General features: G+C 42.3%; 2 protein-coding genes across 3 annotated transcripts; one reads left to right on the forward strand and one right to left on the reverse strand.

Annotated features, from left to right (window-relative positions):
• Positions 1-3,612: 3,612 nt before the first annotated feature.
• On the forward strand, positions 3,613-6,098 carry LOC311129503 (guanylyl cyclase-activating protein 1-like; the record flags this gene model as incomplete). The annotated part of the gene is made up of 4 exons (XM_084161799.1): positions 3,613-3,810; positions 5,525-5,674; positions 5,768-5,861; positions 5,971-6,098. 4 exons carry the CDS (start codon positions 3,613-3,615, stop codon positions 6,096-6,098), a joined length of 570 nt encoding a protein of 189 aa, XP_084017925.1.
• A 2,022-nt stretch (positions 6,099-8,120) lies between these two features.
• On the reverse strand, positions 8,121-15,986 carry LOC311130030 (origin recognition complex subunit 5-like). 2 transcript variants are annotated; one of them, XM_084162643.1, is made up of 14 exons: positions 15,891-15,978; positions 15,482-15,658; positions 14,443-14,721; positions 13,902-13,976; positions 13,164-13,275; positions 12,587-12,717; positions 11,907-11,955; positions 11,626-11,716; positions 11,365-11,420; positions 10,874-10,986; positions 10,556-10,603; positions 10,351-10,461; positions 9,771-9,883; positions 8,121-9,455 (listed from the first exon to the last, which is right to left on the reverse strand). In XM_084162643.1, the coding sequence occupies exons 2-14, from the start codon at positions 15,593-15,595 to the stop codon at positions 9,410-9,412; spliced, it is 1,338 nt and encodes a 445-aa protein (XP_084018769.1). In that variant the 5' UTR covers positions 15,596-15,658; positions 15,891-15,978; the 3' UTR covers positions 8,121-9,409. The 2 variants fall into 2 exon arrangements, with proteins under 2 accessions (XP_084018769.1, XP_084018770.1); XM_084162644.1 differs by having other exon boundaries at positions 9,038-9,455; positions 15,919-15,986.
• Positions 15,987-16,435: the final 449 nt, after the last annotated feature.

Consider the following 16,435-nt stretch of genomic DNA (forward strand, 5'->3'; position numbering starts at 1 on the left):
ATTGAAGTGGATTTAACAAGTGACATCAATTAGGGATCAATAGCTTTCACCTGGATTCAGTCTATGTCATGGAAAGAGCAGGTGTCCTTAATATTTTGTATACTCAGTGTATATCACAGGTGTCAAACTCATTCCACAGAGGGCCGAGTGTCTGCGGGTTTTCGCTCCTCCCTTGTACTCGATAGATGAATTAAGGTCACCAACTAGTAAGGAACTCCCCTCACCTGGTTGTTTAAGGCTCTATTGGAAGGAAATACCAAAGACCTGCAGACACTCGGCCCGCCATGAAATGAGTTTGACACACCTGGTCTAGATAAAGCCTTTAAAGATGGAATCCGCATTAGGGGAAACGGCACTACTGTTCGCCCCCCAGTTCCTGTGTTCCGGAGGTGCGCAGCATGGTAAAACATTTTTGCAGTACACATTCTGCTGTTCTATCACACGTGCAATGATGTGCGAGGGGAGAACAAGTGTTTGCAGTAACTTTTGTTTTTGTATACTGAACAAAAATATAAATGCAACAATTAACAATTTTAATGAGTTACTGTTCATATAAGGAAATAAATAAATTAGGCCCTAATCTATGGATTTCACATGACTGGGCAGGGGTGCAGCCATGGGTGGGCATAGGCCCACCCACTAGGGAGCCAGGCCCAGCCAATCAGAATGAGTTTTTCCTCACAAAAAGGCTTTATTACAGACAGAAATACTCCTCAGTTTCATCAGCTGTCCGGGTGGCTGGTCTCAGACGATCCCGCAGGTGAAGAAGCCGGATGTGGAGGTCCTGGGCTGGTGTGGTTACACGTGGTCTGCGGTTGTGAGGCCGGTTGGATGTACTGCCAAATTCAAAAAGATTTGGCAGTACGTGTCCTTAGCACAAGGTGCACCTGTGTAATGATCATGCTATTTAATCAGCTTCTTGATATGCCACACCTTTCAGGTGGATGGGTTATTTTGGCAAAGGAGAAATGTTCACTAACAGGAATGTAAACAAATTTGAGCGAAATAAGCTTTTTGTGCAAATGGAGAAATTCGGGGATCTTTTATTTCAGCTCATAAAATATGGGACCAACACCGCACGTTGCGTTTATATTTTTGTTCAGTATAGTAATATCCCAAACGGACATGAAAGTTTCACCATTAAGGATTCCAGCTTTAAGAACCACTAAAGGAAACTGCTTCAGGATGGGATTTCTGTGAAAGCTACAGCATGTACTCTGTACTGTAGTCTAAGTAAGAAACGTATAACCAACTCTAGGATGTGCCACAATGTTCTATCTGCGCCTAAGCAGTTGAATTACTTTATTATGCATTATGCTTAATCCGCTGCTTGTCTGGCGTCAATGTTATTGTTGCGCTGTATGAAGAATCTAAAAGTCTGGCACTGTAATACGGATAGTTTATGCTTGCAGAAAGCAGTGTGTTGTGGTCATGATTAACTTATTAATGAGCAATGACCTGGGCCTACTTGGTCCATGAATGTGAAGGAATCTCAATAAACCAAACTAAACATAACTGTGACGTTCTTTACAATTTCCTTCCCTTTCCAGTCAAATGCCACACAGACACATTTTCATGATTGATGTAGGCTTGCAAATAGGTGAGATAACATAAAATGATTCCAGATTGTTAGAGAACTCTCTGTCACCCAAAGAGCTAGAGCAGGGTTCTTCAACTCCGGTCCTGGAGGGCCGAAACACCTCTGTTTTTCATCCTCTCCTTCTAATCAGGGGCTAATTCAGACCTGGGACACCAGGTGAGTGCAATTAACTACCAGGTAGAAATAAAAAACAGAAGTTTTTCACCCTCCAGGACCGGAATTGAAGAACCCTGAGCTAGAGTCTCATGGGAACAACTGTGCACAGTTGATGCTGTTTTAAAGAGCTCAGTCTTCAATGAAAACATCATGGTCATTTCCAGAAACAGTAGCATTTACTTGTCGTGACGTGACTTACTTTAATGTATGACTTATCGAATCACCTATGTTTAATCGTCACTCGATTAAATTAATCATGTAACAATTAACTCATTAGGAATTTGGGGCACCACGGAAGAAGTTGTTTAACGAGTTACCATCTCCCGAATTAAACTCTTAAAATATATATATGTTATATCGATAAGTCACTTATCAAATAATTACCTAATTTCAGTCTCATTCTGAACGTTGCTTGAACCTGCAAGAACCCTAACCTTATTGATGAATCAGCAATACACAAATTGGCTTATTTATTCACCAACTAACTAAATAAAAACACAATACAATTACTAACGTAATACAATGAAAACAGGTCCCTAGTGGACTGGACTAACATTAGCATGAATGCTTGGGTAGTGGAGGGGTCAGAATGGAAGGAAGAGACAGAGATTCAAACTATCGTAGTTACTTTGGAAACTATGCTCACAGTAATCATAATACTTATGCACCCTAATAAATCGCTAATTCGGATTAGAAATGCAACATGTATATACACGTTGCTGTCCTCGATAGTTGAGTTGATGATTTGGGACTCTGGTTTGCCCACCAGAGATCAATGTCCTTGGTAGAGTTTCTGGTCGTAGTGGTGGTTAGAATGGATACTACAGATGTACCTGCGGTTGTCTGAGAGGGATTGTCCTCTCCTCTCGTGTCTTTAGTGAAAGTTCTCTAGACGACTATACATGCCAGCTGCAGACTGAAATTGTAAGGTCTAGTGCATTGTCTTCTTCTTCACCTCGTGTAGAGGTTGAGAGTTTCTCCATTTCAAACGTGTGGACTAACGTCTCACGTTTTCTGGTCTTGTAGAAATTCAACCATTTTACAACGTTTAGCTCACGCTTCACGTCTGCTGGTCTGTAGAGTTTCAACCATTTTAAGCCGTGGGGCTTGCTGGTCCTCGATAGTTGGGTAACAATTATCAAACATTTCTGGGTAACAATTAAGTACCGTACTGTGATTGTTTTCAATTGAAACTGTCAAAAAGAAACAAAAATATATTTTTAGCAAAGAGCAATTTCTCAAGCAAGAATTTTGCTAGGACTGTCTGGGAGTTGTCTGAGTGGGAAGGGGAAAACTGAAAATTAGCTGTTGGCAGAGAGGTTTGGATTGATCTATTTAATAATTAACCGCTTGGTGATGTCAACAGGCAGGCCAAAACTCCATCAAACAGCTCTTACACTAAAAAGGCATTATCATTTTCACAATATTATTCCAACCTCAGTGTGGAAATATATATAAAATACAGGAAAATCACGTTTTTGACTGCACTGTGCTTTAAATAGTACTTGTCAGTTTGGGAGGAGAATACCAAGGTGTTAGTCAGCGTCCCTGTCCCATGATTGGTGGACGGTCCTCCTTTCCTCCAATGAGACCTTAAGCCCTTTATCAGCTACTGCACCTGGGTTACAGCCAATTAGAGACAAGGAGAACACAACAGGGTGTGGCCCGTCCCGACCTGATACTAAAGCCCCCGGCCGGTGCCCACCTCTTCCCCAGGTCCCATCGTTGTGTGACTGTGAAGAGCGATACCGTTCGCTTCACAGTAGACCAATAGGGCTCTTAAGGCGACCGCCAACCCTCTCTTTCGACAATTCTATAGGCTCCAGCCATCACAACAGTCAGTCGACTCTACAGACATGGGTAACTCTACAGGATCCACCGTGGAAGATCTCCAGGCCGTGGAGAAGCACCTCTGGTATAAGAAGTTCATGACAGAGTGTCCTTCGGGTCAGCTCACCCTGCATGAGTTCAAGCAGTTCTTTGGGCTCCGGGGACTGGATGCTGAGGCCAACGCCTACATCGAACAGATGTTCCGCACGTTCGATATGAACAAGGTAAGACTATGCTGCATTCATTGAACCGAGGCTGCTTGCAAAGGGGATGCTATAGGCTAAAATGGGCTTTACATTTATATGTGAAAGTAGGAATGCCTCAGGCACACTCAAAATGGTGAAGGGGACACCTTACCAACAGAGGTACGTATAAGGATATGATTGGCTGTATTGTAAATGTATGCACTAATTACAAGTGCACCTAAATATATAGGAATGTCAATGCCACTACTCGAATAAGACCTCTAGTTCTCCATTTTCCAAAAGCTAAAGTACATTTTAAAACGTGTACATATTAAACCAGCAAGAATCTACAGTTAAACATAGGGAATATCTTGAATCCAAAGGTTTTTGTTTTGACTAGTCTTCCAGATGAGTTTGAATAAGCTAATCGTCTCACAAGTACTAAGGCTCAATTTACACAACTATATTTAGTAACACTGTCACCTTTGATTATAATAGGCTGGGATTGGATTCATATGCGATTTAGTATGAGGATTATTTTGAGACAAGTTGTCAACATCTCTGTGGTAGGAGTGACTATTATTTCTCTCTTTAGAAAGACAGCACCAGATTCTGGTATTCTCCAGTACATTCTGGTCCATTTCAGAATCAATGAAATTATTTCAGCATCAGAGACAGCTGATTCTAATTAGTGATAGCTTATGTGAAAGTTTAATGACGGAACATGATGCATGGGAACAGTTGGTTACAATTATCAGAATATTGAGTGTTCACTTCAAATAAATTGCTTGAATCTCCCTTATCACATTGAAGCCTAAGGAATGTCCAGATCTCAAGAGCTGTGTGGCAGAATAGACCTTTGTCTTTTGAGTTTCCCATTTTTGTCAGTACCGAGTAGTTATGCTTGTACCTGGCGAGGTTGGAAACCATGGTACTATTCCCTGGGGACAGAACTAAGTGACTGCTATTTTCTGATCTTAAGTACAGTGCAGTGGACAAGGCTGGTAATTATGTTATTATAAAACAGGTTGTTTGAATCCTGGATGCTGATTAGGAAGTGCAGTATGACAATCTTAGATTGTGCACTTTGGCTGCATTTAAACTAATTGGTATTTTTTGACCAATCACATCAGATCTTTTTCAGAACTGATCTGATTGGTCAAAGACCAATTTGTGAAAAAAAAGAGCCATAGTGAAGTGAGGGAGGGTGTCAGTGTAAAGCTGAGGGAAGTGCGACTCATTTGAGTTGACCCAGAGGTCACTAATGCAGCCAAGTAATTTTGTTTTGTAATATACAGATGTAGGATCTTAATTTGAGCCAGTTTTCTACAGCAGTAAAATAATTCCGCAGCAACAGGATATGTGAATTATTATGCAGATTATAATTCATGGACATTTTTGTAGGGATTGATACATTTTTCATAAGGGAAAATCAAGTCTGACATTTTAAAGTGGAAATTACAAACTTCAGAAGCCTTTTTAAACCTCAAATATACTAAGGTTTTAAAATGTCCTACATTGCAGGAAAGTTAACCTGCAACAGGGTGATCAAATTAAGATCCTACATCTGTATGTCTTGCCACGGCCTTGGCACAGATCAGTGGGGAGATAATCCCACACCGATTATACATAGTTATCATCCCTGACAATGGATCTTCTAAGCAGAACATGATCACCTACATCTTGAGGAGATGACTGAGATAATCTGAGATGTTAAAAAGAGACATTCCAACTAACACTTAATTTTTTACAGGATGGCTACATAGACTTCTTGGAGTATGTGGCTGCTCTGAGTCTGGTGATGCGGGGTAAAATGGAACATAAGCTCCGCTGGTACTTTAAGCTGTATGATGTGGACGGCAACGGGTGCATTGATCGAAGTGAGCTGCTAAACATCATAAAGGTATACAGTCCAGTCCAGATAGGCAGTGCTGTGCAATGGAATCTGTATCACACAAAGGCATGCAGGCTAACTCACTCCTTTTCTCTTCTTCAGGCTATCCGTGCAATCAATGGGAATGAAAACCAGGAAGTTGATGCGGAGGAGTTCACCAACCGGGTGTTTGACAAGATAGACGTCAACGGAGATGGCGAGTGTCCACTTCTTTTTTGTCACAGACTTGTAGGGTTGCGAGTTCTGTCCCTTTCCATTTCAGGTAAACAACCTCTTGACCTTGTCTTCTACCTTCTACCCATCAGGGGAGCTGTCTTTGGAGGAGTTTGTGGCAGGGGCTCACACTGACGAAGACTTCATGGAAGTGATGATGAAGACCTTGGATCTCACCCACATAGTCGCCATGATCCACAATCGGAGGCACAGTGTTTAGAGTCTGCCCTCAGACGGCTCCATCTCCACTCTCAATTGTAATACACTGCCGGAGGGTCACATAGGAGCTGAGGCATGAGCCCTCTCAAAAGATCTAGCCCAGATTTTTACGAAGACAATCTTTATCTTAGCAATGCTGAAGGGCCATGCTTTGAATGCATTCTTTGTTGTTGTAATTCACAAGGAGGTTGAATGCCAATGAAAAATGCCCTTTGCCTGCATACAAATGACTCAACCATTGCTGGCTGGTTATTGACCTTGTGCATGATCTAAATCTCTGAGAGGTCTACATGATGAGAGAGATCATCTCTCACACCGTCAGCTGAACCTGTGACCCAGCTAGTTCATAACATAAGGAGGGTGGAGGATAAAGAGGAGGGTGGAGGGAGTGGTGACTACCCAGGGTGTTGACTACCCATTATAACCCATGCATTCCTGACCAAAAAAGAAATACAAAATGTAATCCCTCATCCACCTCAGACAGATTCCTGTAGGGAAATTATCCTTTCCAAACCACATCGATAATGACGTCTCAATTTATCTTTTGGACCAACCTCAGTTATTCAGCTGAGTGGTTCCTCTCTATGACTGTGTCCCGGGTTCTATTGGAGGAAGTTATAATTCACCTACTTTCCTCCCAGTACAGTCAGTTGTCAGCTCAAATATGACTAGAACCCAAGTTTATTCTGTGCCATGACTAAACGGTCCAGTTCCTCAGGAAACAGGTACTTCCACAAGTTAGGGATCTCAATAATTGTATGATACTTATGTCACAAAATGCACTTAGTGAAAAAATAAGACCAGCATGTTTTTACATTGCACTGGCCCCAGTTGTTAGGAGATTAAAGTTAGCATTTTCAGGTCTTCATTAACTTGAAGGAATATCTTAACATAACTACATTCATGTTTTCCCTACAAGACAGTAAAGTGTAAAAAATAAATTGTGCAAATTTGTTTCTGTGAGTGTGTGAGACATTATGCATGAATGATCAATGCTCTCGCCTAGTGGGCATTAGAATGACCTTTATATAGACCCGTAGCCCACTAACCTCATGCCTTCTGTAGAAAGAAACATTTAACCAAAAAATTGCTCTAGTTTATAATTGTAAAATAAAGATTGAAATCGACGTTGTATTTTCATCACCTCCACAGCTTTAATTGCTCGCTATTGTTTTAGAAATCAAAATGCCTAACAGACATTACAGTATCTGTGGCATAATGAGGGAGACAGGGAGGTGAGTCACAAGACAGACTGTGCCAATGTGGTTGCCACGACAACCATGCACCATTTCCTTGGTAACACACATGCATAACGCACTACAAAAAGGTCACGCAGCACTTACATGGATCTGAATGAATCTGGAAGGAAGGACACAGACCATGGCAGTCTGACAGTCAGCAGCATGTTTCATATGAATAAATATGCCGGCTGATACATAGATTACACCCAAACCAAATAAAAAAGGAGTAGAGGTCACAGTCAGTCAGTGTGAGGACCTAAAACCCCCAAAAATCTCCTTGTGGATCTGACTGTACCGGCTTTACCTCTGCAGACAGACAGAACAGACTGCATTGTGCTGCGCTGGTTGATCCACTACTCACAGGATGAGTGTTTAAATCTGGATAAAGGCATTTAATCATCTCTAAAACATAGCCGCAGCCTGCAGGCACATCCCAAGAGGAGGCCATTGTCATCAGTTAGGGGATTCACTGGGGCAGGAATGGCTAGTGACAAAAAACAAGTACCCAGGAATATGGCACCTGTTAACCCAGAAAGCATTAATAATCTACCACTGCAGCCCATAATAATAAGAATAATATGCCATTTAGCAGACACTTTTATCCAAAGCAACTTAGTCATGCGTGCATACATTTTTGTGTATGGTTGGTCCCGGGGATCGAACCCACTACCCTGGCGTTACAAGCGCCGTGCTCTACCAGCTGAGCTACAGAGGACCACACCACTTACCACATATACCAAATCAATGCACCACTGTTATCAGGGAGGAAGTCAACCATCATGGAGAGGTGATCATTTTATATTTTAGTCATTTAGCAGACACTCTTATCCAGAGTGACATACAGTAGTAAGTGCATACATTTTTTTCATACCCCCGTGGGAATCGAACCCACAACCCTGGCGTTGCAAGCGCCATGCTCTACAAACTGAGCTACACGGGACCAATGAGCCACTAGTGGACTGCTACTGCCTAGTGCCTTAGCTCAGATCCCTCCCACATATAGCTTAAAGGGAATCTGGGAGACTACCTAGTACATGGGGCTTTGACCTTTATGGAATTTTGGGTAACAATTAATTGTCATGGAAACAGCCATAGTTATTGTCAGTCATTTTTGTTGAAAAATGTTTTGCGCTTGTAATGTATTATAATTAATCTTTGAAAATAGCCATGACATACCTAATGAATACAACACAGCTTTGGTGACAACCGCGTCTCAAAAATGAATGGGTTTGACCGCTTGGAACATTTGGAAAATAAGTTACTACTCTCAACCATGCTGTTCTGCTCGTAAAACAATGACCAACTTTACCCTCATGTAAAAATGAAAAACTGCTATTGGGTAAACTTGCCTCTATCTACTTGTAAATAAAGTGGAATAACCCCCCTCCTCCTAAAATGAAGGTTTTAAGAAGATTATTATTTTTGGTTCACAGTTATTGTCCATAATTGTCAGTTACACAATTATTGTGACAATCTTATTTCATACTATCAGCACAGCCATTTACGCCAACAGAGCAATTAATGGGACAATATGACTTCATGGGAACGCAACATCTAGAATCAAAGAGAAGGAAACCTAGACATATTATATACCCTACATGTTGTACCTTAAAATAAGTATTCGATGAGTCCTTAATTCTACCAGGTTCATATTGTGCGTTGCTGTAGATGTCAGACTATGGAGAGAACACAATCCTGTCACAATTATAAAACCTCTGTTAACAGGTACATTTTATTTTGAAATATTGAAAAATAATATTGAAGGCTCCTGTCAATCCAGTAAAGTATGAATGTTCTCTATTGTTTGTTCACCACAATCAAACAGGTGTAGATAGGGAATCAATAGGCAAATTCACAATGCTGCAGATGCTGGTGTCTGACAGTGGTTCCAGTCAGCCACCAGGGGGCAGTAAAGCATAGGCCTAATGATTCCATAGTCCTCTGGTCCTGCACAGCGCACACACAGTGAGGAGTCCTAACAACTGAGGCATCTCCCACCTTTCTGCTCATGTTTGTCCAATGTCCACCAGTACAGAGTCCAGCTGAATTCCTCTCCCTTATACCACCATGCTCACAGGAAGTCATACAGGTACTTTACCATGTCAAAGCTCACAGTCCTTGAAAAATCAGAGAAGGGGGTCACAACAGTTAGCAAAAAGACCCGATCGGATATTCCAAAATAGAAATGTCTGGCAGTAAAACAGATCTGTGGTGAACACACCAAAGCAGGGCTCTCCGACCCTGTTCCTGGAGAGCTACACTCCTGTAGGTTCACTCCAACCCTAATCTAGCACACCAGATTCTAATAATTAGCTGCTTGATGAACTGAAAGAGGTTAGTTACAACTGGGGTTGGAGCGAACACCTACAGGAGGGTCGCTCTCCAGGAACAGGGTTGGAGAGCCCTGCACTATAGACAACAGTAACAGACACCTGGAGATGGCGAGGACAAAGTCCAGAGAGACGGCACATTTGTACTTGGGCGCATCCAGCTGGTCATCGTTGCCCACCTGATTCAACAGCTGAAGGGTCACCAGGGAGGAGATCTAAGGGGGGGTGATGAGGGCTTGTCATCAACCATGTTTCATTTGGCTTTACACAAATAGAGAATTCAGACTGGAGATCAAATCATTTTAAAATCACTTCACATTGGGAAAACTCATTCTGATTGGCCTGGGCCAGCTCACCAGTGGGTGGGCCCGGCTCCCCCGTGGCTGGGCCCCTTCCTAGTCATGTGAGATCCATAGATTAGGGCCTAATGAATATATTTACATTGATTGATTTCCTTATATGAACTGTAACTCAGCTAAATCTTTGAATGTTGCATTTATATTTTTGTTCAGTATATATGATTGCGTTGTACTTTTCGTGTATTGATGTGTATGTTTGATACAGGCTTCATCTGTAAGAGACCTTGTTCTCAGCATGACTCCCTGTCAAAATAAAGGTTAAATAAAACATTCTAAATGATCCCTTGGATGAAACTGCAGAAAGCCTGAGTGTTTCAGCTGACCTGACAGAAAACACTGGCGGTGGGGGCCACTCTGCTATCCACCACACTGTAGAAGATGGCCAGGAGACGGTCCAGGGGGAACGGCTTGGGCCCCAGCAGGTGATTACTGGTCTGAAGGGGAGGGAGGGAGGTGGATTCACTAGGTAGAACATCTCATTGACTAAACCTAAAGAATTGTACTGCAGCTTTAGCTAAAGATAATCACCTTTTCATGTTTCTTCAAAAAGTTGGTCTTTTTTATTTTGCCATGGTGCTGTTGGGGCAAGAGAGAGCGGGAATTAAAAATAATGCAAACAATTACATTGATAGAACCTACAATCCATCTGCAATATTAAAGCTGATCTGCCCCCTCCCCCAAAAATCATTTTTAAAAAACACTAGAAATATGAGTAGGCAAAGTAGCAGGCTAATAGAGTTGCTGAATAGTGTTTAACAACTCACTCCTATTTCAATGACTTGACAATCATGTGTCTAGCTTTTGAAATGGTGAATGAGGTTCAGGTGCTGAGGAGAGAACAGGTACCTTGAGGAAGAAGCGTTTGTCAGTGCGAGCAGGGTTGTAGGAGGCCAGGTATGCAGCTATCAGCAGGAACTTGGAGTAGTAAGGCAGCTCCACATGGGCATGAGCAGACAGACCTGAGAAAGGCAGAGGAAGCTCTCAATGTCATTACCTGAGAAACACGTACAACAGCATCATCTACAGATGGCATGTGGATAGGAGGTGAGAGAAACATCTGCTGTTGTTTCCACTGTCTGGGTATCTAGTACCAATGAGCCTGGAGTAGACCCTCCATTCAGTTTAGAGGGTCCACTCCCCTGAACTCCCTCTCAGGCTGGGGACAAGCAGCAACACAAAGGAGGCGATAGCTGGGGTCTGGGAGTGTGTGAAGTGGTCCTGGTCACTAGATTCTAACTAGGTTATTTCCACCGGTCTTGTTCCCAGTGCATATGCATCTGTGTGTCTTTGTATCTGTGTGTATCTGTGTGCATGTGTCCACACGTCTCCTTGCCTACCTCTCACGGCCCCTGCCTCCTCCTCCTCCATCTGCAGCTGTTGCTCCCACTGCACACTGAGCAGAACAGAGACGTGACAAAGTCAGGGGACACACCACTATTACAGAGCCAGCAGCACTGAGCCAGTGTTGTGTAGTAAAGACAGGCAAACGTAATTAAGGCTGTCTGTCGTCAAAGTCCATGAGAGAATGAGGTCGGTCACAGAAGCTAAATCAATGGGACTCGATCATCTCTGGCTGAGGCAGATGTACACAGACAGACCTGGACACCTCTCGCAGGTACACCGTCTGCATGGCCTTCTTCAGGTGAGGCTCGATGTTCCTCCACAGCTTGTGAGTGTCACCCTCTTTCACTGAAGGCAGAGGAATTGAAGAGTGGAATTAGAACATTGATAATCTGAGACACAAGCTAAAGAGAGGATAACATGAAAGGAATCCCTCATCAAATGAAAGTACAGCGAGAGAGAGAGACTAAGGGAGAGAAGACAGCAAAGTAATTGAAATATTGATGTAGTTACAGTTCTAGAAATATGAATATATTACCTTTGCCTTGTTCCAAAGGTTCAACAAATTTAGAGAAATTGAGGGCAGCCTGTTTGAAAAGAGAATTAAATATATGAAAGGACAACAAGTACAGACTATGACAATGTAAACAACATGTATGCCACGGTTGGATCATTATTACAATTCTGCATATCAAACAAAACCACAATCCTTAGAAGTAGTAACTCAACTGGACTAAATAAAATAGTGATGGATAGCCTGGAAACAAACTCATGCTGAATCCTCAAAGGACTGCATGGTGAGTGTGTGTGTGTAAGATTTCAGAGCAAACTGTTGCCTAATCTGAAATGAACCCCTTGCACCAACCTATTGACACTTCTTTAAGCCCCAGCATATATCTGAAAGGACTGGATAAGTGTGTAAGCCATTTATTTTTTTCAGACTTACAAGGGGGCATCAAGACACATCTAGAGATAGGTGCAAGGGCTAGTTCTTTTTCTGGGCTGTCGGAGTGTGTTATGGCAGAGTGTGTTATGGCAGAGTGTGTTATGGCAGAGTGTGTTATGGCAGAGTGTGTTATGGCAGAGTGTGTTAACAGCTATGTGAGAGTTGAGAGTTACTTTGAGTGTGTCTGTGTCCTTACTGAGTGTGGTCTGAATGTGTGAGAGTTCAGTGTTACTATAAGTGTGCCTGACTACTTATGAGTGTGTGTAACTGACCAGGTGTCTGAGCTCTCGGAGGTCCCTGCAGACAGAGTAGAAGACTCCCAGTAGGATGTTGATGAAGGCAGAGTAGAGCTCTGGGGAGTAGGACGGGTGGCTGTCCTCAGACAGGATCTGCTGCAGCTCACCTGCACAGGGACAACACACACGCAGTCATCGCCTGCCTCAAATGAAGTCATACACATGACTGTAGTCATTTTATGTACAGGAACTCAGACTCTCTTTCAAACACTGATCACACTGTATCCCTAAGTGTTCATTTTCTCGACGTTCTCTCACGGATGCCTTTGTTTGCTGTGTTCTGCCACAGTCACTGCTCAAGTTTTGGAGCAAAACCACACTAATCACAGGAGGTTGGTGGCACCGTAATTAAAGAGAATGACTGGAACGGAATCAGTGGAATGGTATCAAATACATCAAACACATGGTTTCCAGGTGTTTGATGCCATTCCATTTGCTCCGTTCTGGCCATTATTATGAGCCGTTCTCCCCTCAGCAGCCTCCACTGACACTAATCCATCTGTACCTAATTCAATGCCGAGGGCCATAGATGCTTGTCTGTTGACAGCTGTACCTTTACTGTAATCAGGGAAGTGGAGCAGCAGTGGTTCAAAGCAGCCAGTGTTGGTTCGGAACTTATCCCACACTATCTCACTGAGCAGGACCACCGTCACATTGTCCTCAACCTGCCAGAGAAACAGTGTGTCAGTTACGTAGAGGTACAGGATCAGATCACAGATCAGTTATTTGGCATCACATTGTGGATTCACAAAGAATACAACTATGTTAGTATTCAACATTTGGTATTCAACTACACCTTTACAGTACCACTACAATATCAATGCAAGGGGATGTGTTTTCCTCCTTCAAACCTGAGTAAACTAAAGAGGGAGGACAGTTATGTAGACTGCTTTTCAAGTGCATTCTCCCAACACTACACATTACTGCTTCTAATTATCATCTCAAAAGGTGCATCTGTCACTGTGACCGCACTAGCTGCGTGCCACTCACAAGGCTTCTACCAAGATAAAGACAGGCGGCATTCAGCTTTAAAAACTAAATGAAAACTAAACATTCTGGTCGCCTATCCGCACTTTTGAGGTTCAGAATTAATATGCAAAGAATGATTATCAAGAATGTCTTTCTTCCTCATCTCTGCCTTTCAAATAACTTTTACGAGTGCATCCTTGAAACATTAAATTCAAGGTTATCTATCAAAAAGGGACCCTTCTGCGCTAGTTCACCATCCATCACTCATGGTCTGTCTGCAACTTAATGAAATAGTATGCTCAAGAGGTGACATGACTCTTACCAGTTCCTGAAGGCGCAAGAAGGCAGGGAGGAGATTGGCTGCCATATCTCTAAGGAGCTCAGCCCGGTCCAGCACCTACCCAGATACACAAAGCAGAGGTCACTGTAACTGTTTCTTAAGACATATTATAAACTGGGTGGTTCGAGCCCTGAATGCTGATTGGCTGAAAGCTGTGATATAGCAGACCGTATAGGTATGACAAAACATGTATTTGTACTGCTCTAATTACCTTGGTAACCAGTTTATAATAGAATAAGGCACCACATGGGTTTGTGGTATATGGCCAATATACCACGGCTTAGGGCTGCATTCAGGCACTCTGCGTTGCGTCGTGCTTAAGAACAGCCCTTAGCTGTGGTATATTGGCCATATACCACACCTCCTCGGGACTTATTGCTTAAATATACTACAAATTATGCTGTATAACAATTCATGTTATACTTATTCGGAAAGAGAATCTGCATTGTAACTGAGGATGCAATGTTTTAAAGAAGTGGATTATCAAGCAGGAATATTACAGGTGAGGAGGATTTTTACTCACAATGTATCGTGTCTGCTTGGCTGGGGCCTGGACACACAGTTGTTTGTAGACTCGTACGAAGTCTGACAGGGAGGGACTGCGGGACAGTAGGGAGGCAGAGTCGGAGCCAAAGAGGGAGAGCAGAACCTGCTCAAACAACAGTCCTACAGAGACACATTCCACACAGCTCACTGTGGCATAGGGAAGCTCCAGTTCCTTCAGCAAGGTATGTATCACATGGCTTTTTCCTGTGGCACGATGACCATAGATGAAAATGGAAGGGTAGCTGCATTGCTCTGGCTGTAGGCACAAAATGAATACCATTTATTAAAGTCCCAAAACAAACAGTGATTCACATATTTGGGCTAGAAAACGTTTTAAATGTATTATGTAATATAGTGGCGGTCAATGCTGTTTAAGATGAGGGAGGACGCTAAAAATTGTTTATGAGCATGCCGTTATTTCTATTACAGCATATTGGATGACTGTCATTCATATTCCATTCACCCAGTTCAATGTAACATCGATAGGTTTAGGCTACTACATGATACTTGAATTTTCCCTATACCCATTATGAGGTTTGAGGTAATTTGAGGTGACAGTGACACATGGCCAGACATTCAATACCGCCTTGCACACTCTTGCCTGCATCTAGCTGATCTAGGGTGTAATCATTAGTCCAACAGTTGCAAACAATAGTTTCTATTGGACAAATGCAGGTATGTTCATCCCTGTTTCGTTCCGTTTAGGAAACGTTTTTCTAAAAAGGTTTAACTTTTTATTTTATTTTACTATTTTTATTAAATTCACTGAGGAGGATGGTCCTCCCTTTCCTCCTCTGAGGAGCCTCCACTGACGTAATAAATGATTACATCAGTTAATTTACAACACTGACACATTGTATAAAAGAAGATTTAGATAAAATATTGCTTCCATATATAGGTATATGTTAATGTTTTCAAAGTGAGTTACTGTGCACTTGCAACATTGTTGCAGAATGAACATTGTCAAACATTCTATTAGGCGCTTGATGTTACAATGTTTTAAATCAGACACAGACCTCTCCCATCAACGCCAGTAACATGCTAGCCTGGACTTCTCTGCAAGGCAACCTCTCCGTCACGCGCTGCAACTTTTCATCCTCATACCCTGGGTGGTGAAGTTGTGCTGGCATTGTTTAGGCTACTTTTAGACACACACCGAACCGTAAAGTGTGTGACTTACAAAGTAGTTTGGCCTATAATAGAGATAAAGAGACAGTTACAGAACAAGGTAACTCTTTACAAACTAGCAGTGCATTGTGCAAGCTGTCTGTCTTGACTACTTTTGCTTCCCTTCCTCTGCAGCAGTGCTAGCTGGCTAACTAGCTCAACTGACAACAACAGTGTAGCTCTCGTGGAAACTCATGGGTAATGTTTAGTTGTTGAAAGTTCACATGTTGTTACTGTAAGCATACTGAATAATGTTACCTGGTTCGAGTTAAAGCAGTGAAATTACCCATATCCAACATCCCGTAAACATGTGTAGAGTTTCCCGCGTCTCCAAATGCAACGTCACAAGTTCCTGTCTCTTTACAAGCCAATCACCGCCAGGTTAAAGCAGTTGACTCTGGGAGTTGTAGTTGTCTATTTACAATGCAACGCCACTATATCACCAAATGCCATCACCCCCATTCGCACTGTTTTGTATGTATGAAAGCGAGTGAATTAATTGAGGACATTTCGTTTCATTTCATTGCAAAAATGTTGCCCTAGATACAGGCCTAGACAGGCCTACAGCCTTGAAAACGGATCAAAATAAACTTTCAAAAAGCATAATCTTTCCCATCAGTAGGCTATTCATATAATTATATATTTATTGTGTCCCTTTCGGGAAATGTGTGTTGAGCAGAGTTATTTGTTTAATGGTATGATACTGGTGACAAACGATTTCTCGACTCTGGCGGTTTTGTATACATGGGATCTGTATAGGGTTGCAAAGGGAATCTTTCGATGTTTACCAGTAAACTACCAGA

This window comes from Coregonus lavaretus (assembly GCF_964263955.1).
Source record: "Coregonus lavaretus genome assembly, chromosome: 5".
Lineage (NCBI taxonomy): Eukaryota > Metazoa > Chordata > Actinopteri > Salmoniformes > Salmonidae > Coregonus > Coregonus lavaretus.

What these genes read in the sequence shown, in the direction of transcription:
- LOC311130030 (XM_084162643.1), bottom strand. Translation starts at nt 15,595, where the DNA reads ATGCCAGCACAACTTCACCACCCAGGGTATGAGGATGAAAAGTTGCAG. An exon ending in TTTTGAAGAAACATGAAAAG is followed by an intron (nt 10,462 to 10,555) that starts GTGATTATCTTT and finishes CCTCCCCTTCAG; the next exon opens with ACCAGTAATCACCTGCTGGG. An exon ending in CCGCCAGTGTTTTCTGTCAG is followed by an intron (nt 9,884 to 10,350) that starts GTCAGCTGAAAC and finishes ACCCCCCCTTAG; the next exon opens with ATCTCCTCCCTGGTGACCCT.